General features: G+C 32.7%; 1 protein-coding gene across 1 annotated transcript in view; it reads right to left on the minus strand.

The window, feature by feature from the left end:
* LOC140440143 (uncharacterized) overlaps positions 1-23,920 on the minus strand; it is a 156,116-nt gene extending 132,196 nt beyond the window's left edge. Inside the window, exon 1 of the mRNA XM_072530448.1 lies at positions 23,593-23,920. Coding sequence (XP_072386549.1) covers positions 23,593-23,718 — 126 coding nt within the window. The 5' untranslated portion in view covers positions 23,719-23,920. The remainder of the gene's footprint in view (positions 1-23,592) is intronic.
* Positions 23,921-24,171: the final 251 nt, after the last annotated feature.

Genomic DNA, 24,171 nt, shown 5'->3' on the forward strand with positions numbered 1-24,171 from the left:
TGTAGGTTGAATAGGTCGTATTTGTTCTGAAGATCTTCTATTTCATTTTTCCTCATAGTAAGTTTGTTTTGCATCTCTTATCATTTTTCTGATTTCACTGGTAATGATTTTGTAATTGTGACTGTCTTTGTTCTTGGCTTGTCTTCTTTGGTCCATCCTGCCGAGTATTTCATCGGTCATCCAGTTGTCTCTCTTTCTTATCGGTTCTTTTAATATTTCTTTGCATGGAACAAGGAGGCAGTTTTTTAATGATTTCCATTGTTGGTTTATCTCGTAGGTGTTAGTATCTAATTTATCAAAGTTTTCGTATATTTTCTGTTGGATTTACTGGTGAGCGCCATGTATATAACCGTCTCATAGGTAATTTAAAGAACGTGTTTGTGATTATTAGACTTTGTTCTTGGCAGAATTGTATTAGACGATCTCCTCTATCATAATCAATAATTGGCAAAAAATATTAAAAATTTTGCCAACATCTAGAAACATCGACTGTTTTTTCGAGTGATGTACAAAAACATATTATTGAAGCCATATCTACATTTTTGATTGATGAAATTAAGTAAGAAATTACCGAAGCAAGTTTTGTAGCTGTTATATTTAATGAACGCACTGAAGAGCGTTGAGCTGGACCGTTATCGGAAATTTTGTTCAGTGTATTAAATAAATTTAAGTGTGGAAATAAACCAATTGTAGTACAGACTTACGATGGTGCGGCTGTAATGAGTGGACAACACAACAGCCTACAAGAACTGGTTAAAGATGATTATCAAGATGCAATTTTTGTTAATTGTTGTGAGCATAGACTCAATTTGGTTTTACAGCCATCAGTGGAACGTTTTCAAAAGTGTCAAATTTATTTTCAAACGTTATCAGGGCCTGCCGCATTTTTTTCAAAATCATCCAAAAGGGCTGCTGCTTTGGATAAATTAGTACAAAACGTTTACCCAAAGTAGCAGCAGCGAGGTGGATTAATGCTGGTAGACTCGTTGAGTCTGTTTCTTGTATTCGTTCAGAGCTTCTCGAACTATTTAAAGAAATGCATACTAAGACAGCAACATTGGATGGAGAGACACTAATGTGTTCGAAAGGTTTTTTACATTACATTGCAATAATTTGATTTTAATTTGTTTTTTAAGTTTATTTGAGATTATTCTACCAAAATCATAAGTTTTGTTTAACATTTTACAGAAAACAAAACGTAGGACATTGGTTTTTGCACGAGAAAGGTTATTGAATTTCTAGAATGCAACTAGGGTGGAATAATTTTGAAAATCTATGGTGAAAACAAGAAGATTTTGTAAATGATGATGTCCCCAAAACCCATTAAGAGCCAACGAATTACCAATATTACCGATGATAAAGAGACGTCTTATCGACGAGTTTCTTTTGAAATTTTTGACACTATGATTATACAACTTAAAAATAGGTTTTCCGATTTAAAGCTTCTAAAGTGTTAGCACTATATGATTTTGATAATTTTGAAAATAATGCAAAAAAATTCCGCCTTTCATCAACTTGTAAAGCTGTATGGACAAAAATTTCACACAGTAAAGTTTGGAACAGTAAACCAGAATTGGAAGTTCTTATAATGATCCAGATTATATTAAAAAAATGTACAAGAATTGTATCAATATTTAAAGTTTTCAGGGCTTGATAATGCATTTCCGGAAGCTTTTAAGTTGACAAACCTATTTTTAGGAATTCCGGCTACAAATGCATCCGTTGAAAGAAGTTTTTCAACAATAAAGCGGATTAAAACATGCCAAAGAAATAACTAATACAATAATAAACGCTTTTGAAATGGATTAATGACAAAGTCCTCTTTCTATGATTCTGTTAACACTTTTGCAAATAAAGGAAATCGCCGAATTGACTTGAAATAGTAACAATAGTTTTCAAAATATGTTTTTCTTTTTGCTTGTTCGTTTTTAATTTGTTTATAGTAGAAATAATCTTTGATAATAGTTATTCGTTTACTTTTATCCCACAGGCGGCTTGGATGCCCAGTTCACAATAACTTATATTTGGGAAGTTCAAAATCATTTTTTTTAATAAGATCTTTTGCATCTGGTTATGGTAACACTTTAGAAAAACTCACGCGTCGCTACTGATAATAGACCTCTAATATGAACACTTTACAGATGGTACGATAATTGGACATCCAGGTCAGTTTAAACAAGTACCAATTTCAAGGAAGAACATTTAATGTTAAGCTTATAACAAAATAATCTGCTACTTCATATAAAATCTGCTACTTCCTCATTGTGAAATTAAAAAATCTTGGAAAAGATATTCACTAACTCTGTTATTGCTTATATGTAAATTATTTTTTAAAAATAGTTTAAAACATTAAAATCTAATAAAAATTGTACGACCTCGTTCAAAAAAAGGGTTTATTATGACTAGACTTTAATGTAATCGTTAACTTTGTTTATGGTCATGGTTGACGAACAAGTATATTGACTAACCTATATAAAACATTGTGCAATCGAGTATACTACCGCTGCCACTGACTGGATGGCTGATGACCGTAGTAATCGACTTTTGTATAGAGATGTTACAAACTATATACAACTACTATATCAATTCTTTGATTCTAAATAATTATATTAATTAATATATATATATATATATATATATATATATATATATATATATATATAATGGCTATACACCCCAGTGTGGGGTTAAACCGCAAATGCTTTCTAGATCCGATTTCTTAAGTGGATCAGTCTTTTTTGTTTATCTTATCTTCTTGACAATATCTCTCCATTTTTTCCTGTCTCTAGTTCTTCCTCTCCATTCTCTGACTCCTGCCCTTTGGAGGTCTTCTTCAACTTCTTGCAGCCACTTTGATCTAGGTCTTCCCCTTCTCTTTTTTCCTCCTGGATTCCATTCCATCATTGCGTATGTCACTGCCTCATCGCCTGCTCGCCAAATGTGACCTAACCATCTAACTCTGCATTGCTTTATTTTAGTTACGATGTCTTCCTTAGGTTCTTCCTTAATTTCTGCATTTGTTCTGCTTCTATATTCATTTTGCTCTGTTCTGATTGTTCCTAGTATGGTTCTCATAATCTTTCTCTCTGCTATTCTTAAGTCTTCTTCATCTTTTTTAACCATCGTCATTGTTTCTCCTGCATATAATAATATTGACCTAATTATGGTGTTATAAATGCTCATCTTACTTTTTTTAGTCAGTGTTTTGCTTTTAAGTAATGTTTTGTTTGCGAAATAAGCTTTATTCGCTGCTAATATTTTTTCTTTTATTTCGGATTTCCTTTCTCCGGATTTACTTATTGTAACTCCTAGGTATTTGAAGTATTCTACTTCTTCAAACTCAGAACTTCCTATTTTGATTTTTTCTTTCATTGGTTTTTTGCCTAATCTTAATATTTTTGTCTTTTCTTGATTTAATCTTAGCCCCATTACCTCCCCTTTCTCTCTTATTTCTTCTAGCATTTCTTTCATTATTTTTCTGTTCTTTGCAATAATAGCAATATCGTCTGCGTATGCAATTATTTGACCACCTCTTGTTCTGAGATTTCCTTTATTTATATTTCGTAGTACATATTCTAATGCTAAATTAAATAGCATTGTTGATAAGGCATCTCCTTGTTTCATCCCTTTATTTATAATAAATTCCTCTGTCTCTCCTCTTTGTGTCTTTATGCTTATTTTTGTAGTTCTCATTGTCATTTCTATTAATTTTCTGAGTTTATGTGGAATTTTTAATTTTTTAAGTGCTATCATTAATCCGTTCCTTTTAATTGAATCAACTGCCTGTTTGAAGTCTATGAATAACATTTCCAATTCTAATTTATATTCTATATTAATTAATATAATAATCTATAATATAAAAATGAATCGCAAAATGTGTTGGTAAGCGCATAACTCAACAACGCATGGACCAATCTTAACAATTCTTTTTTTAAAATGTTCCTTAAAGTCTAAGAATGGTTTTTAGGAAAAATAAAAGGGCTAAAACAGCCCTTTTCTTTTTCCCATCCAAATATTTTCGGAGCGGTCTGTTTGGTCCGGTGAACACTTTGAAAGAATTAATTCAAACAAATCTTCCACTATTGAAAGAACAACAGAAGTATGTATTTGATACACTTATGAAAGTAACAAATGATAAAAAAGGAGGGATTTAATTCTTAGATCCACCTGGTGGTACAAGAAAAACTTTTATGATTTCATTGATATTAGCAACAATTCGCTCACAAAATAAAATTGCACTTGCACTCGCTTCATCGGGAATCGTAGCAACTTTGCTTGAAGGTGGTCGAACATCCCATTCAGCACTAAAATTGCCACTAAACATGCAAAGCAACGAAACTCCAACCTGCAACATTTCGAAGAACTCTGCATTGGCAAAGGTTTTGCAGCAATGTGAATTGATTGTTCGGGATGAATGCACGATGGCACATAAAAAATCTTTGAAGGCTTTAGATAGAACCTTACAAGATCTACATAGATTTTCGTCAGACATTGCCAGTGATTCCACGATCAACGCCAGCTGATGAACTCAATGCATGTTTAAAGTCCTTCAATTTGTGGAAACATCTCAAGGTATTAAACTTAAGCAAGAATGTGCGTGTTCAGTTGCAAAATGACCAATCTGGAGACATATTCTTTAAACAACTCATTGACATTGGTAATGGCAAATTTCCTATAGACCCCTTGACTGGTTGCATTAACTTTCCTCAAAGTTTTTGTCAGTTAACTCGATCAAAAGATGAACTTATTCAAAAGGTGTTTCCAGATGTTGCTCAAAATTACAGAAACCATGATTGGTTTAGCAAACGGGCTATATTGGCTGCAAAAAAACATAGATGTAATTGAATTAAATTTCAAAATTCAAGAACAAATTACAGGCGAATTGAGGATATATAAATCAGTTAATTCGGCTACTAATGATGTCGTCAACTATCTGCCTGAATTTTAAAAATCGCTGGATTTACCAGGATTGCCACCTCACAATCTTCAATTAAAAGGTTGGATCGGTAGTTATAATGTTGAGAAATATCAACCAACCGCGTCTTTGTATCGGCACACGATTAGCGATAAAAAAATTATTGAACAACGTGATAGAAGCAACTATACTGAAAGGAAAGTATAAAGGAGAAGACGTTTTGATACCACGCATCCCAATGATTCCAACTGATGTACCATTTGAATTTAAACGACTACAGTTTCCAGTGTGGCTTGCTTTTGCTGTAACCACAAATAAGTCCCAGGGGCAATCATTAGGTGTTTGTGGTATTAATCTAGAAAACCCATGTTTCTCACATGGTCAATTGTATGTTGCCTGTTCCCATGTTGTGAAAGTTTTGAAAACAAAGTTGTTATATAAATCTAAATACAGTACACGCCAAAATAAAGGACACTCAAAACAGAAGTTTTTTTAAACATAAAAACATTAAAAGAAAAATTCAAACAATGTCATTTTAAGTTTTTCTGCGCTAAAAAATTTTGTTCAATTTACAGCCTTTCCAGTCGAGGAAGTACTCATAAGGCGTAATAAGATTGTCCATTAAGTTTGTAAGAATATACTGCTGTTTTTTATGAAGAATCAACATTTTTTACGGCGTTCATAAATAGTTGTCAGTGTATTGTTTCAGCATACTCTATTATTTCCATATTTCTGTAACTTCAAGAGTTAGATCAGTTGAAAGAACGATACTGTTGGAACAATTTGATAGTAAATTAAATTTTTCTGACATATTTTCTGAGATCGCAAAACTTGTTCTCTATATGGCACCCGATTTTTTTAACGAGGGAAAGAACAATCTTCTAAGGACCCTATCTGACACATATCGGATGGTAGTGTTGGTTTTCTACCCACGGAAAACTTTTACTCGTTAACAAGTGCATGGTAGAAAATGTATGCGGTAGTACCTATCATACTCCCTCCGCTCTCTCATTCACTTATCATCGCATCTAATAAATTCCTATCTCTATATATATTTTTTTCATCAACCTCGCAAGAATACAATTCAAGAGGTTCCAATTATTATATATACAAAGGATCAGTTCAACCAGCATCACCACTGTAATCCTTTCACTCCATGCGAGTCGTACAAATAATATATTCTCTATAGTATCTTAATTCTCTTCTTGGACAGGTACACAAACGTCAGTCCTCTGCTTGCAAATGGGTTTTAAGTTTTTTCTATTCTTTTCTTACAAATTTTTTTGTTTGGTCTCTTGTTCCTTTTAGCTTCAATTTTTCATCCTTTCATAAGCCATCAGATATATTGGTGACATTTAAGCAATCATTGCTCCTGCATTTATTAACAGAGTAGTGCAACCACTATAAATCCTAGGACCTAGTCCTAGTACCTTCTCCTGAACCCCTCTAATCTTGAGGTAATTCCCGATCGTAAAAACCTCCATTCAGTGCCTGTCATAAAAGAGTATACAGTATATCTCCGAGCATAGCAACCACAACTCACGCTGTTTAGTGTTATTTCAATGGAAATCATTTAAGAGTTAACATAAAAATACGCGCTGGGACATGTGACAATATTTCTAAGAGAGGAGAGGAAATGATTCGGGAAAATTTATTACAAGAATACCAAACCGACTTACAAAGATTTAGTGAGGTACGGAGTAGAACAGCCGCATCGACTAAAAAACGAGGGCAAGACAGAAGAAAAATGATTTCACGTTAAAGTCCTTTAAGTACCCTATTTTCTCTTGATTTAATTTCTACAAAATTCCAAGCAATCATACAAATTATCATCGAGAACATTTGTTAATTCAGTAATGTTTTTCTAACACTTATTTTGCCTTATAATAGTAAAGATGACTATCACTTTATTAGTAATAATATTCGAAATAAAAATTCCGGCAATATTAATAACAACGTTATCTTTTTTACTTAAGTACTAAATCTTAGACGGTCTATCGTCTGATTAATTAATTCTAACTGATAATATAAATTGTACTTATATCGCTTTATACGTATTCCTCAAATTTGTTTAAAAAAATTTATTAAGATACCAAATTAAATAAATCGAGAAATTGTTTTAGCATTTTTAAAAAAATATATATACTTATAGGAAATAATTGCTTCTTTATAGTATTTTAAATTTTATATTAGCAAAATCTTTGTGGTATTAGTGAAAATGCATAAAGGTAGCGACAAAATTCTGGAATATTTTTAATAAGAAAAAAAAACAGATTAATTTTAAAAAAATCGGTGATAAACTTTTATATTACAAGAAAATCCATACAGTCAAGTAACTTGAACACATCGCTCACATCTGTTTTAAGTGGAAAACCTATTCTTTTTGCGCTTCAAATATAAATAAGTTTTTAATACAAATACTACAAATTGAAACAACAAAAAGCTATTTCAGATGTTCTTCAACCATTCCAATCATGAACTTGTTTTAATATAGCCACACAGAAAAAAGTCTAAGGGCCTTAGATCACGTGATTTCGCTGGCAGTTCTATCAGTCCCCTTTGACCAATTCATCGATTAGGACAAAAATAGTGTGAATATTGAAGCACTTGTATTGTGTACTGTGTGTGTTAAAACTCCGTCTTGTTGGATCCATAAACGACTGTCAGTCAGAAAACTAATCTACGATCTAAATCACCTTTATATACCGTATTTTTAAATGGAATGCCACGTGCATTTTTATATCGATAACAAGAGAAAATAACCTCCCAATAATGACAGATTAGAGAAGGAGTAGACAAATAATTACGAACAATAAGGCACCGACACAGCATCTGAGATGGTTAAAGAAGGATGAACGAAATACATGAGCTAAAAATGAATATTACGGTGAATAAGCAGCTACCCGATAAGTAGAATACTGATCGAGTAGCTGCTGAAAACGGATACCAATTTATAATAAGTAAGTTTGTAAAAAGGGTGATCAGTTCGGTTTGACGTTTGGAAACAACTTTTTAATCAGTCGATGAATACTTTGGGTATAACTGGATTATCTTGATTAAATGATACAGCAGCGGCATAAGAAAGACTTAGATAGTGTCTTGTAAACGTAAGTGGGATCTCTTCAGTCTCTTAGTTTAGGGTTTGGATTGGATTCGTGTGGTGTGCTCCATAGGAAATTCGAAGACCTGTATTTGGATGGCATCTATTGGAAGTACGTTATTTGAAAAAATTGTGAACGATTGAGCCGTGGTCAGGTCTGAACGGACTAAGGCCTTGTAGATACGTAGTAATGTTGAAGAGTCGGCGCCCCAATTTTTGTTTGCAAAAAAGCATAATAAATTTATTCCAGGCTGACATATATTTTCCAAATAGTTTGAATGTATCTTCCAGGTTAGTTCTTGGTCAAAGATCATACTGGGAGAATCATTTCAATATAAGTTCTTTGGTTGGGTATTTGGTGACTTTTTGTAAAACACACTGCTTGGTTTTGAGAGTAATTAACTAAGATCCACAAGGAAACTAAGTTCCTGTAGCTGGCTGTATACCATGTATCACAAAATTTTTTTTGTTAAAATCCTTTATAAAAGGTATATAAATTAAAAACCCAAACGGGCTATGTCATGAAGATAAAACGTTTTCGGAATCCATATTCCATCATCAGTGTCCTAAAAAGTATATAACCACTTTAATGTTCTTCATGTTTATGTTCTTTTTAATTAAAGTGGTTATATAGTTTTTAGGGCACTGATGATGGGATATGGATTCCGAAAACGTTTTGTATTCATGACATAGCCCGTTTGGGTTTTTTAATTTATATACCTTTCATAAAGGATTTTAACAAAAAAATTTTAATTAACTACGATTCATAAGTCCACTTGTGAATGACCATTCTTTAAAATAATTTATGGCTTTTTGGACATGGTTATAGATGTTTAGATATAGTTAGGTTCTTCCCTCTACAAAGTATAACTTAATCATCTGCATATAGCCTAGCTTTTACAGTATGTTTAATTTTTGGAGCTCCTAGTTACAAGACAGAGTTTTGTTCATTTTTTGCATTTAAATTTATTAAACGCTTCTTCTGATTGTTGTATTGCTTGTTTACATTCATGCTTCCACAAAGGAAATGGATGAAATTTACTGGTAACGTTAATTTTCCCAATATTCTGAACTGCTCAAGTATTATTAGTATAGTGATAAAATCTGCTTCTTCATTCACATTACTGTTTTGACTTATGACATGCAAGTTGTGTTGTATGTATATGGTTTTGAAATTTCGTTGAATCCGCATATTTTAAGTTCCGTTTTGCCTCTGGTCTAGCTGTAAAAGCTTCTTCGTTATAAATAATAATAGGACAGTGTATGCGTTATTGATAGTTCGAATGTAATAGATCTAAAGCAGAAGCTTCTTATATCGAAATGGATGTCCTGTCCATCGTTAAGTAGATTTAGGTTGAATTTTTGAAGTAGGAGTTATATTTTTCCCCATAAAGGATTATGTGCATTTAAGTTTCCAACAATTAGTCGTGGAGTAGGTATTTGGTTTAAAAGGTTAGATATTTCGTTACGAGTAAGTTCTTGGTTCCGTGCCGGTCTCAGCTTGTGTAGAGGAGGGACGCTGAACTGAGTAGGGGTCTTTCGGTACTGTGAGCAAGACAGACTGGGCGAGAAAGTCCTCAACCCTAACACGGCGCATCCCAATGGCTGATAGGGAACGTTTTGTAGATATGCAGGACATGTATGAATAAGGCTTCGCCAAATAAGTACCCGCGGATCAACTGAGGACATAGCACAGGTCAGCAGCTGTGTCATTAGTGGCCCGTGGCTGAGGAATACAATGCCTGACAGGTGCGGTACCACAAAGTCGCAGGCGAAAATCAAATATTGATTTAACCGGCTGTGATATTGCGAACACTTACCAACCCGACCGACAAGCGTGGTGTTGTTTTATTGCCAATATACCCCTTAAAACACAAAATGTTGAACTGGAGACAAAATGGCACGATACCCCAGGTGGGTGGAGCTAGCAGCTCAGAATCTCACGACGGAAAACCAGTCAGCCTCACGGATCCTGGGGGGAGGCACAAGCTCAACAAAACGCGCCAAAATAGATACGAGCAAACGTTACTACTAGCACATACAACATCCAATCGATGGCTAATGAATCGATGAAAAGGTCTACGAATTAGAAGAAGAATTATCCAAGATAAAGTGGGATATTGTAGGACATCGGAAGTGAAAAGAAGAGGCGAACAATGCATGCATTTAAACTCTGGAAATCGCCTATACTATACAGGGAAAATAGACGAAATATATGGTGAAGTAGGATTTCTTGTCAAAAAGTATTTAACGCCTTACATTTCTACATATAAAAGCGTTTCTGATAGAGTAGCTTATATTATAATATACCTAGATAATAAAAACAAGATCAAGGTTATACAAGTGTATGCTTCCACAACAACACATTATGAAGAGGTAGTTGAAATGTTCTACGAAGATTTGATAACAGCATTAGAAGAAAATAATACAAAGTATACCATCAGTATGGGAGATTTCAACGCAAAATTAGGTAAAAAAGAAGAAAGTACTTAAACTAAAATAGGGATGCATGGTTATGGCACACGAAATGAAAGAGGAGAAAAATTATATATCTTCTTAGAACAACAAAATTTATATGCCATGAAAACACACTTCAAGAAACTAGCAAACCGAAAATGGACGTGGATATCTCCCGAAGTTTTTTTAGAACAATAAAACAATTTCTGTAATAATCCCCGTAAAGTATAGCACCAGAGGTTATTATTTTTCAAAGTTCAATTAGTGTTTTTTGTTTAATAGTGTATCTTATCATATAACGTATGTTTCAATAATAACGACAATCTGCATACATTGTCTCATGTGTTTTACTACGTAATCAATTGGATCAGTTTATTGAACAACGATCCAAAAGATCCGATTCATCACGTCGATCGAGCGAAAAACATCTCTATCATACTAAGTGATAACGTGCGTAAGAACAAGAGTTATCTAAAAATAGATGCATAACAAAAGAAAGTAATGGAGCAATAATAATTGAACAGGTTCACTGTTAATCTTCGAACACGAAACAAATAAATGGACACTACCAACTTGCGTCACGCTTGACGTCAAATACCTATAAAAGGTCGTTAAGTCTATGTGTTTAACAAATTGGCTACTTATTCAGCGCCTTTGAACATTTTTACGGTTGACACAAAGTATTATTAAGTTGATGTGGGTAAAAGGAGTGATTAATTAGTATAACACAATTTGTTAAATATTTTTGTCTTCTATCATTAAATTTTCTTTAATCAAGCCACTTCATAGTATAATGTTTCGACCTCCAAGTCGAAAGAGCTGTCAGTCTTTTTCATTCGAACTGGAATCGCCAATTTCAAATAAAAGTGTTTCAATTATAATTAATTCCCATTCTATAATATTAATTAGGAAAGTAAAATTAATTTTATATCAAAAATTAACGAAAATCACTATTTTTAATTTTTTTAATACTTTTTTCCTAATTAGAAGTTTTCATTTTCGTTTTTTTGGAAAACGAACTGAAAAAACGATTCCGTTGAGACCTTCTGAACTAAATTTGGTTGATAATTTATTTAAACAATTGCGAAAAACTGCAAAAACTTGCAGTAGGAGTAATTAATATATAAAACAGGCATAAATAATAACAAAAGTTACATAAAAATATTAGCCCAGTCTGGTTAAAAAAAAGGTCGAAAAATTTTTCGCAGATATTTGAAGCTTTTAAGACATAGAGGGGGAGGGGTTACTAAATGACGAATAGATGAAAAAGTATCGTATGCTGCAATGGAAGACGAGCTAATGAAAATTTTTCCTACGTATTTCACTTTGAAGTTCCGATCTCGAAAAAAAAAACGGAGCTGAAACAGTTATCCCCTCCACTTTCCTATGTCGATGTTTCGTAAGTACCTTCGTTTCGAAGGCTGTAAGTTTCGAAAAATTGGATGAATTTCATAGCTATAAGTTTCAATATAAAGTCTCGATTTTCATTCAAAATTTGTGCAAATTTTACTTCTAAATGTTAATAAACAATGGAGATATGATTTTTTTAAAAATAGTCCCTAACTTCGTTCCTATTGGTCATAGAAGGTTTTTATTTAATGCGAGTTTTTTACCAGCTATCCAATGTTCTACGTACAAGTTTGTAGCTTGCAGAATATAGAAGTTATTACAATTGTTTATAAGTAAAAATCATATCCCTTTTTCAAACGTTTATTTTGTAAATAATTTCGATGAAAACGCAATATGCATTTAACTTCTGAGATAGTTTAAGTCTTAAAGAATCCTATGAAATTTGTTAAATGTGTCTAGCATCATTAATAGAGCAAGTTCAATAGTTTAAATATTTAGCCTCAGGGATAAACAAATTAAATAACTTTTAAACTATTTGACCGATCGGGGGGAAATTTCGCACAAATTTAAAAGACGGTAATTCCTCGATGTTCAAATGTATAAATAACATTTTATTTTGTTAATGAAAAAAATTAATAAAAGTTATAAACTAGTGCAAAAAAACTGTTTTTTTGCAAATATCTCCGTAAATTATTCATCAATTTTAATTTAAAAAAGGGAAAATAAAGATATTCTTGATATAAAAAAATGATATAAATATTGTTTATGTAAAATATAAGGGAAAAAACTTATAGACAAAAAATCAAATTGTAACCATAAATTATTGTTTAAAAAAAAACGCAAGGTAAAATACGCCGAGTACTTTTTCATCTATTCGTCATCTAGTAACCCCCACCTATGTCTTAAAAGCTTCAGACATCTGCGAAAAATTTTGCCGTGAAATCGATGATTTTTGCATAACCGGACTGGGCTTTTTTACACGCTTTAGGTACACATAAATTTTTGTTGAAAAAAATTTATTTATTTAAAAGTTATTTCAATTGTTTATTAGAAAACTGTTTATTTGATAATGAAAAACGCGGTTGTTTCCGTCACCTTAGAAATAATGACCTAATTTGTTATAAGGTTTTTTGTTAATAACTTTATGAGCAATGAATATGAAATAATGCCATTTCGATATTCGTTTAGCTGAAAATTTTTCACCAATTCAAAAAAGAGTTTTTTTAAATCTCGTAGGTTCTTATATTTTCATTCGATAAATAACGAGTTTTTTCAATCCGTTGTACAGCTGGTTCCTAAAAAACTGATACGAATCTTAAAGCGTATTTTGTATAAAATTAAGCAGTGTATTTTGAAGGATAAATACGAGATAACTTATTCTGTTCAACCACAAAAATTGGCTCCATATGCTAGCAAAGAACTAAAAGCAAAAATTGTAACGAAATTAGAAGATGGTTGGTCACTACCTACTAAATTCAGTAGGATTCTCTGACGACCTCGGGACCACGCCAACGACAGTTAGTTATCTTTTAGATTAACATTTTGTATTTTACGTTTAGTTTTTTTCAATAAAGATTGGATTCTGTTAAACGTTTATACGTACGTAAAATACGTACTTGCGTACTGCTGTCCCATTTGTAGGGGCAAGGGTACGCAAATTAAGATTTTTTAAAAACTTTTTTTTTTATTTATTAGTGAACTTATAGAACTACTGTCGACACTTAAAATTAAAAAGTTCTAAACTGTTATAATTTATTAAGATGACAGGAGATAACGAAACTGCGTGTTTTTGCCCCCAAATATAATACCTTATATACGTTCAAGATATAGTTAGTGGGTGAACAAGGTGATTATGGGTCGAATCAAAGGCTATTCCTATAGATCTTTGAACCTATTAATAATGAAATATGCCTCAACACGTTCTCTACTTTATAAATTGTCAAAGGTTTATGTGGTTTGTCTATCATGTAATCATGGACGTACCTAGACAATCCATGACAATATAAAATATATTATACAAAAATTAATTAAAATATAAAGATATCATCATCATCATCATTGGTGCTACAGCCCTATAAAAGAGCCTTAACCTTCCCAAGTCTATTACGGGAGTCAGTTCTATCCATTGCCAACTGTTGCCAGTTTGCTGCGCCTATTTGTCTACCATCCTCATCTACATCATCCCTTCATCTGAGTTTTGATCTACCCCTACTTCTACTTCCCACAGGTTGTGACATAAGGATTCTTCTAGGAGGGTTGTTCTGCTGTGATCTTGCCAGATATCCTGCCCATCTTAGTCTTCATATTTTTATAAAGGATACTACGTCTTTACCACCAAATATATGTTTATATCTCTGATATATCTCGTAGTTGTACCTCCTTCTCCAAGCACCATTTTCAAAGATGCCACCAAATATTCTCAGGATCCTTCGTTCAAATATAAGCAGGAGATTTTCATCTGCCTTGGAAATGGTCCATGTCTCCGACCCATATGTCAACACTAGTTGTATAAGGGTTTTGTATATGGTTATTTTTGTTTTTTGGCTTAAAGTTTCTGCTTTTCATATGTCTACTCAGTCCAAAATAGCATTTGTTTGCTAGGATTATTCTTTGCTTGATTTCTTCCATCATGACGTTCTCCTTGGTGATCAGGGAGCCTAAGTATGTGAATTTGTCCACTGCTTCAAAGGTAGAATTATCAACCGTGAATTGGTGGCCGATGTTTCTGGCTCTATTGTTGGGTGTTGATGCCATTATCTTAGTTTTATTTTCATTTACTTGCAGGCCCATATTTTTTGAAGCGTTTGACAAGGTGGTATACATTTCTTCTAACTTGCGTGTTGTGCGGGCAACTAGATCAACATCATCTGCATATGCCAAAATTTGGGATGATTTACTAAAAATGTTTCCTCTGCTGTCTATTTGGGCATCCCTGACCGCCTTTTCCAAAGCTATGTTGAACAAGAGACACGCCAGCGCATCTCCCTGTCGCAGCCCAACATGCGTTCAAATGCCTGTGATTGTTCGCCCTGTATTTCGACTTTGCAAACAACTTTACGCATTGCAGCCTTAACCAATCTTATCAGTTTATCGGGGATGTGAAATTCATCCATGGCTTCATACAATTTATTTCTTAGGACACTATCATAGGCCGATTTAAAATCTACGAAAAGATGGTATGTGTCGATATTGAATTCATTGGTTTTTTCCAGTATTTGCCTTAGCACAAAGATCTGGTCTGTTGTTGATCGACCAGGCCTAAAACCACTTTGATATTTGCCAAGAAGCTCCTCTGAATATTCACTCAGGCGATCATATAAAATACTCGAAAATATTTTGTATGCTGCATTAAGGAGGGTCATTCCCCTATAGTTTCTACATTCTAATTCATCGCTCTTTTTGTGTAGCGGGCAAACAATCCAAATACACCACTCTTCTGGGATTTGTTTCTCATTCCAGGCTCTCAGTATGATTTTATATATATGATTAGTCAGAGTAGCACCTCCACATTTCATAAGTTCCGCGGGTATACCATCACTTCCTGGAGATTTGTTATTTTTTAGGTGTTTTATTGCATCCCGTACTTCCTGAATTGATGAAGGCTCCAATGGTGTATTGTTATTTGCTCCTGGGGGTGGTTGATTTGGATCTTCGATATATATAATTCGAAAATATAAAGATATATGGTATTTATATTATAATATTATATCACGTTTTCACGCTCACTTGCATGCGTCCTGAGTGGTTCCAAAAATATTACATTTTAAAGTACTTGAAGCAATTAACACACTTATCCATTAGATGATCTTTTACGCAAATTCAAATCTCTATTCTTAAACACAATAAAAATGACGCAAAATTCAAGTGACAGCTACAATTGTAAACACAATGCAAAGTAAATATTTGACATTATCCGAGAACAAAATAATATGATAATTTTAATAAAGTGTTGTGTTTTATTGTGATAATATAGAAGTGACGCACATGGTTAAAAATGTGTTATACCTTAGATTCTTACCTGTAATGCCAGGTTTATGTACGACAATATTGTGTTAAAAGCTTTAGGTTTGAAATATCCTAGATAGTACCGCTAATATTGCGCACTCGGGCACACGAATCGCTTGTGGTAATTTCACATGAGACGAACGTGATAAGAAATTTAAATGAAACACTTCTTGTGTATATCATGTCAAGATTATTTGGTAATTTGATGATACTTAGACGGGAGAGTGATCTTTTCGTTTTATCTGCCGCTCCCATCACAGATTGCGTATTATCATTACTACACACTAATCTTATTTATTATGATGTACATATTACTAAATATATGATCTAAATAGCTTTCCAATAGACACTGAAATAACAAAATAGATACAATTCTATTGGGACTATTGTTTGCTAATACATAATTCGTAATATTAGATACTAAAAACAAAATACACAGGAAGTGAAATGTAGACTACTGGCTAAAATCGACAAAAGAAGAACATTTCATCACTTTACCAAACTATATCAAAATAAGGGAAAGCCTTCTTCTTAGATACCGTCTTATTTTGAAGGTTGGTATTTATATTATGTTTATAAGTTGGTCTAAAAAGTTGATTTGAAGAACAATTGAACCATTTTCAGAGACTACAGTACCAAGACATTTGTCTTACTCCAACGTTACGTTTTCCTATAATCTTTCCCTGAATGATAACTTGCAGAATCTAGGATTTTGTCCCACTCATCACATAGCATATGAAAATTCTTTGTCTTGATTTAATTTAAAAAAGTAAACATAGAGAAGAGATCTTTTATTTGAATACAAGTCCAAACAATTATTGATAATTTGTATAGGAATTTTAGTGAAATTGTAATTTTAATTATATACGGATTAGCGCACATCATACAGATCACGACATTGTTTTATTGACCATACAACACAATGGCAATCGCTGTGACATGTTACACGTTTTCACCTGTATATTCATTTCACAGTAGGTACGAATTGTCGTAATTGTCCCATTGACATTAAAAATTTTAAACCAAGTTCTGAAAGAATAAACAAATAGAATAACAAATAACCAATAGAAACAATAACAAATAATTAATAAAATGCCTATTACGTTGTATACAGTCCAAGAAAAAGTGCAAAATTGATATTTGTGGAAGCTAGTGAACCCTGCAATAGTGTACAAATTGCTAGGGAAGTTAACGTGAATGCTCGAACTGTCCAGCGAGTTCTCAAAAGGAATTGGTATCACTGTTTTAAGATAGAACCAACACAAGAACTGTTTCCGAAAGATAACTTTAGGCGGATGGAGTTTTGTGAATTTATGTTAGATAAACAGAATGAAAATGTACACTTTTTAAAAAATATTTTATTTTCTGGCGAAACTTTATTTTTATTACATAAAAAACACAATCCATCCGTTGCAAGGTATTATTCTGGGAAAAATAAGCATCTCAGTGTTGCAGTGCGAATGCAGCATCCGCAAAAGTTAAATGTTTGGACTGGGATGTTAGGCGACCATATTGTCGGTCAATTTTTTATCGATAGAAACCCAAACGGGCCCAAATATTTACAACTTCTACAGAATGAGATCATTCCGGCAGTTCGACGCCTTCCCGTTAATTTTCAGGAGGTTTATTTCCAACAGAATGGGTGTTCGGCTCACAACTCTAGAGCAACTATTGACTTCCTCAATCAAACGTCTCCTGATTGACTGATAAGTACACGTGGTACAATTAAATGACCCGCTAGTTCCTGTGACTTAGCGCCTAACGATTTCTTTTTTTTTTTGGGGGGGGTTTTCTCAAAGAAAACATTTATAGGCATCAGTTTGAAAGGGCCACAAACCTAGTCGAATAAAGGGCAAAAACACCTCATTTCTCTGCAAGCATTACACCAGCCCTACTCCAAAATATGAGGAGAAATCTGTATAACAGATTTGGTTACTGTTTAACACAAGGAGGTGGAATATTGTTACGTAAAAATATGAGTCATATTAAAAACCTATAAACATCTTGTTTATTCACTTATATGTTTTAGATTGTACGAGACCCTTCGATTAGCTGGCAGAAATTTACCTGAACGGAAGCTTCCAGAAACCGGTCGAAACGATGACCCGGATTTACCTTCTAGTATAATCAGAGGAATTCTCGACCGGCTGTATTTTTATATAATAACGGAGCTTTCATTGAAGGGAACAGTTAGTGAATATCTGAAGACCCGCGCCCGCGATTTTAATTGTAGCGTTCGTATAAAATAAATTATATATTATTAGTGGTTAAATAAACTGATATAAATTATCGTGCTTTTTAATAAATTAAAATAAGAACCTTTTAATAAATAAATAATAGATAAAATAGAATTATTAGAAATACTACAATATTTAAGCCCTTAATTCATTAATCTCCTTTCCTAATTTTTATTTTTTGTTGGGTACATTTTACGAAGTTTGTAGGTTCTTAATTAGGTAGTATTTTTTATGTTTAAGTTTGAACGAATTTTATTGTTTTTTTTTCTTTTATTTAAAAGTAAAAACGATTCTTATTTTGATTTTTTTCTTCTTTCTTGTCTTATTGCTATAAGCTTTGTCCATAAAATTTGTACAATTTTCAGTGACAATAAAGCATATTACTTATTTACTTACTTATTTATTTGTATTGCTATTAAGGCTAAAAATAACAAAAAAATAGTTTTAGAGCATTATAATAAATATACTCTAGAGATGGGATTGCAATAAATCTTAATTCCTATGGTCAACAAAACAATGTCGTTATCTGTATATGATTTTGATCAATTGTAAAATATTACGACTTTAATATTTTTTTTATTCTTTTTTAATAAATTATTTAATAGTTTAGTATCACAAAATTATAATTTAGTATAATTTATTTTTCTATTGTCCATCCTTTCCTTAAAGGCAACTGCTTAAAAAATACTTTGAAGTCATTTAATATATTTAACGATAAAAGGAGTCCTTAATCTTTAATCAAAAGCATTAGAGTTTTCCAATCCTTTAATTAAAAAACTTTATTTTGAAAACGATGTGTAAGCCGATACTTAAACAATTTATTTTATAAATGTGCTTTATTCCCAACAAGATATTTAATCAAAATATCTTGTAAACACACCAGTTTTCTTTATAGCCTGCTTTAAAAGTGGAAATATTTTCGACGCCTAATTCCACTGCCAAGTTCACTATGAAAAAAAATGAGATTCCACGCTGCTCGATAACAAATCGTGATGATGTCGTTGTGACGTTGTTGGTGAATGTGTTCACGTAAGTAAAATACTAAAATTAAGTTAACATCTATTTGGTATAATTTATTTTTCTATTGTCCATCCTTTCCTTAAAGGCAACTGCTTAAAAAATACTTTGAAGCCACTTATTATATTTAACGATAAAAGGAGTCCTTAATCTTTAATCAAAAGCATTAGAGTTTTCCAATCCTTTAATTAAAAAACTTTATTTTGAAAACGATGTGTAAGCCGATATTTGAATTAAACAATTTATTTTTCAAATGTGCTTTATTCCCAACAAGATATTTAATCAAAATATCTTGTAAACACACCAGTTTTCTTTATAGCCTGCTTTAAAAGTGGAAATATTTTCGACGCCTAATTCCACTGCCAAGTTCACTATGAAAAAAAATGAGATTCCACGCTGCTCGATAACAAATCGTGATGATGTCGTTGTGACGTTGTTGGTGAATGTGTTCACGTAAGTAAAATACTAAAATTAAGTTAATATCAAACGCGCTCAGACCAGTCAGCGTATTTTATATATACGAACCAAACGAATATTCTGCGTGGAATTAGATTGCTAAGATTAGATTGGAGAGCTGGAATTTAAAAATGCGCAAAACATTTTTACGGTATTTTTATAGGAAAATACAGATTTTTAATTTTTTATATCTTTAGTGACAAAATTAATCTTCTTTAAATGTCATCTCCACGTTTGAGAATTCATATCTCTGTCGTGAAGGGGAATGTCTTAGATAGGTATCTGCGATCCTTAGCATTTTTGTTAATGTTAACAGTCTCTGTTTTTTCCCATTCGTCTCAAAACTTCATCATTTCTGGTCTATTCAGGGCATTTTAAGTATACATCGGTATAACCACATTTCAAAGGCCTCAAGACGGTTCATTGAACCGACTTTCATGGTCCATGTTTCTACCCTATACAAGACAGAGTACACATGCTATTTGAAAAATATCAAGATGGTTAATTTTCTGAAACTGTGGCCGCTTAGCAAAATCTTCATCTCGAAGATGGTTGCTCTTGCCATTTCTAATTGTAGGTCTGGGTCCAGGGTATCTGTTACCAAGCAGCTGAAGTATATGAGTCTTGTCATATATTCAATTGGCTTCTCGTAGTTAATTTTGTTTATTTGAAAATTGGCATTTGCTATGAACATATTCTTGGTTTAAGTCATTTAAATTTTCAGGTCGAGACCGTTCTATTCTGCGCTGTATGCTGACACCGCTGTATCGTCAGCATATCTTATATTGGATAGAGGTTTCTTTTTCCTTGGGCCGTTATCCTGTCGATATTATCGGCGTGAATCATATATTTCATCATCATCAATCATCAAGAACAGCTGTATTTATTTTTGGATATTCGGTATTAGTCATTCTGTCAGAGATATTGTTTAGCTTTTATCATTGTTTCTCTAATCTCATACGATATCTGAAGTATTTTTGTTTTGAAAATGACCAAATATTGTTTACACAGTTTGCGCATTCTGATGAGCAACTTGCGACGCAATTGGTTTAATTTAATATAGTTAAAGCCGCTTCTTTGATTTTGCTCTTTTGACCATCAGTTTCTTTCAGGACTATACCGTTTTGCCAATACTTATATACCATTTTCTTATAAAAATTTTTTTGCCCAAGATTTGGGATATAAAGCATTGCTATGTTGCAATATGCAGTTCTGACATAAGACTGTAAATTGAGATTTTGGGAATATTTGTTGCAGATCTCACCAGATCCATACGAACAGTAGTAGAGCGAAAGATAAAGTCACAAGACCGTAAAAAATTAATCTAAAGCACTATAAATGCATAAGATTCGTCAATTCCTGGAGATACTTCAATAGCTCTATGAATATAACTTTGATAGAAGAATACCGTTTTGTGTAATCTTGTCTGATGCCGAATTAACGCGATGCCTAATTCTTCTTCTTCGTGTGCCTCATTCTTTAAGGACATTGGCGATCATCACGGCCCATTTTACTCTGTCTGCAGCAGTTCTGAAGAGATTGTTGTTTTTCCACTCCACTGTTTTCGTCTGATATTCTTCCAAATATTTTTTTTATCGACGAATGGTTCATTTTTTAATGGAAGTGTGTTCAAAATTTTCGCTATTGAAGTAACGCAAACCCGCATTTTTTTCGTAAACAGCATACACAATGTCCTTAAATGTGTGGACTGGTATTCTCTGAAAGACATTGTAGAGTGTTTATTTATTAAACAAAACTTGACAAGCGATCTGCATTATTATGATTGAAGAGACTACTGATCCTTTTATAGTATCGAACTAAAAATTCAAATTGATGCAGAAGACTCCCCTTACGACCAAAAGCAACTGAATGACCTTCGAGATGATCGGAATTACATCCGTTAGATTATTTTTGGTGGGATATCTTAAATCTGTTGTTTATCAAACACAACTCGATGATATTGACGAACCTAAAACGCATGCCTAAGTAGGTGTTTTATTGAAGCTAAGCTTCTATAGTGGCGTTGTATTACTTTTCTTTATACTAAAATGCTGAGGCGAGCATCACGGACTAGCGCCACAAGATGGCGCCATCACAGGTAGCGTCATAGAATAGCGGTTCTACTAAATGTCTCTAAATGTCCCACGTTGGGCGCCAATTTTGTCGTGTTACTTTTTATAATGTCATATCGAATTTATAACCAAGTGCCAAAATCGGACCAAGAAACAAATTCAACACCTCATCGCCAACATCAACACGACGAGCATGAGACTTTGCATTCTCAGTGCATACAATACACTGAGGCTGAATTTCGGTATAAACGCTTTATTTTCTCATCTTATTAAAGTCACAATTCAAGATCTACATTTTGGAATTTAGGAAGTTACTTTATATAAAAACAATGTTTCTGTTGACAGAAAAGTAATAAATCTTATTAAGTAACTTAGCTGGTGGCTTAAAGGCTTCTTCAGGTGCTGCCCTTGAGTATTTACACCTTTTTCAGGAGACGGCACATAATTTCGTATAAATAAAATGTTGGATCTTTGCAATTATCAGTTCCACTATTGTATTAAAGTGTGATAAAAAGAGTTATTAGTACCTAAAACATTTTCATATTTATCCAGTCACAGCGGAAGGGTACATTGGTGTACCTAACGAACGGATGGCTATTAGGTATACAAAATGTCAAAACTGACCATAATTTGTTATTTTGATTTTTAAAATGTTTTATAATTTTTTGTACAGGAAACGTAAAAATGATCTTACTAACGAATGCGATAAGGCATTTAAAAAGATTAAAAAATATATACCAACACAAACTGCTGCTGCTAAAATAACTAAAATCTGAGGTATTCTACACGCTACACGAGCATATAGCGTGTAGACTACATTTGTTCCTTCATTCCGGAGTTGGAACGACACCAACAAACTAATCCTCCAATCATTTCAACTAAAAGAAACTTCAATAAAATTATTTTTATTGACAGAATAACTTAAGGCGATTTTTATGCAACTACTAATCAAAAACTATTAAATTAGGCTACCATTGAGACAAAATTAAACAGCCAATAATGTGCCAATTGGCCCGTCTCCCAATTTAAAATTGTAAGGGTAACATTTATTTTGGCTAGGGGGTTGCACTTTGAATGCAAAAAATTATAACTGCATGTCTCTCACTTGCAAACAAAATTCACCGGTCTTTCCAATATTTCATACTAAGTATTTACAAGAATTATGATATTAACGGTCGGCAGTTTTCGAATTGAAGATTACATAAAAATACAGATAATAAAATATTGAGGAAAATCGAAAACCATAGACTAAAAATGGTGCGAAATGAAAAATAGTAGAAGCAAACGTAAATGGAGATATCAGCACATTTATATACTATCACTTGCTATCATCAATACGATTTAACTTTTATTCAGCATAAAATTAAAGTCAATTTTTTGCAACTTTATAATATATATCCTTTTTAAGTGTGTATTTACTAATACGCTAATATTAAATTATAATAAATTTTGCTTTAAGATAATAATTTGAGGTTAAGGATGTATAGAAATTTATAGGAAGCATCGTAAATTATCGTGAATACATATATAAAAAATAATTAAATAAGTGAATAAGTTTAAAAAGGAAATATGCGGAGAAAAAATACGATTTCAAAATAAATTCAAGAAAGATCGTAGAAAAAACTTATATATTTTATCTCTACATGAAAATACATCGGCAAATTTATTTGTTGCTATAATGCACATTTAATTTATATTTGAATAGATATTTTAATAACTAAACCAAACAAAGTAACAAAGATGCCATGTGAAACGTAAGAAATAAAAATGTAAATTGTTACTATGTATATACCTACCTAACATTTAATATACCTATTACTGTATTTTACAATGTGATAGACATCGTCATTTTCATTTGTATTTAAAAAATTTTAATAAAACAAAACATACAAACATGCACTTTAATCGATCTTGTCAGATTCTATTTTCTCGAGTGCTTATGACATCAAAAACATAAACAAGATAAATTCAAAGTGTTCTTACCTCAGTTTTTGTAATTCTGTGCTTGGCAAGTTTCACAACAGCAAAATTTCCCTTCCCGATAGTCCTCTCGATATCATAGAAACCAACCCTAATGGTATTCTTTCCTATCCTTTCTCGCTCGCCCATTTTATGTGATCTTATGACTAAAAGTCCACCCGAAAATATGAATAGAAATGATATCTACGAACTAACCGGTAATATTGTTGCTAAATTCGGTGTTAGTATTGTCATTATTAGGAGAGGTAGAAGTCCGGCGCGGAACTGAAGACACTACCGATACGGAGCGCTGGATGCGACTGTCAGCTCAGCTGTTTCGCTATTCGAGGTTCCGATATGGCAGGAGCTTGCTTAGATTCGTCGTGCGCTAGATATGCTAGAGATGTGCTTGGAAGTTTCGGAACATGAGATAAAGAACGAGAACTGAATTGAACCATTGTTTAATTTTTTTTATGTATCTCCAAACGAAAAACCATACAGTAATATGCATTAAATATTTTAATTATTTTATATGGACCATTGCTAAAATTTATATAAACTTAACACGATCCTTGCCACGTTGGTCCGATGGAACCATCACTA

Source organism: Diabrotica undecimpunctata, chromosome 4 (assembly GCF_040954645.1).
Source record: "Diabrotica undecimpunctata isolate CICGRU chromosome 4, icDiaUnde3, whole genome shotgun sequence".
Classification (NCBI taxonomy): Eukaryota; Metazoa; Arthropoda; class Insecta; order Coleoptera; family Chrysomelidae; genus Diabrotica; species Diabrotica undecimpunctata.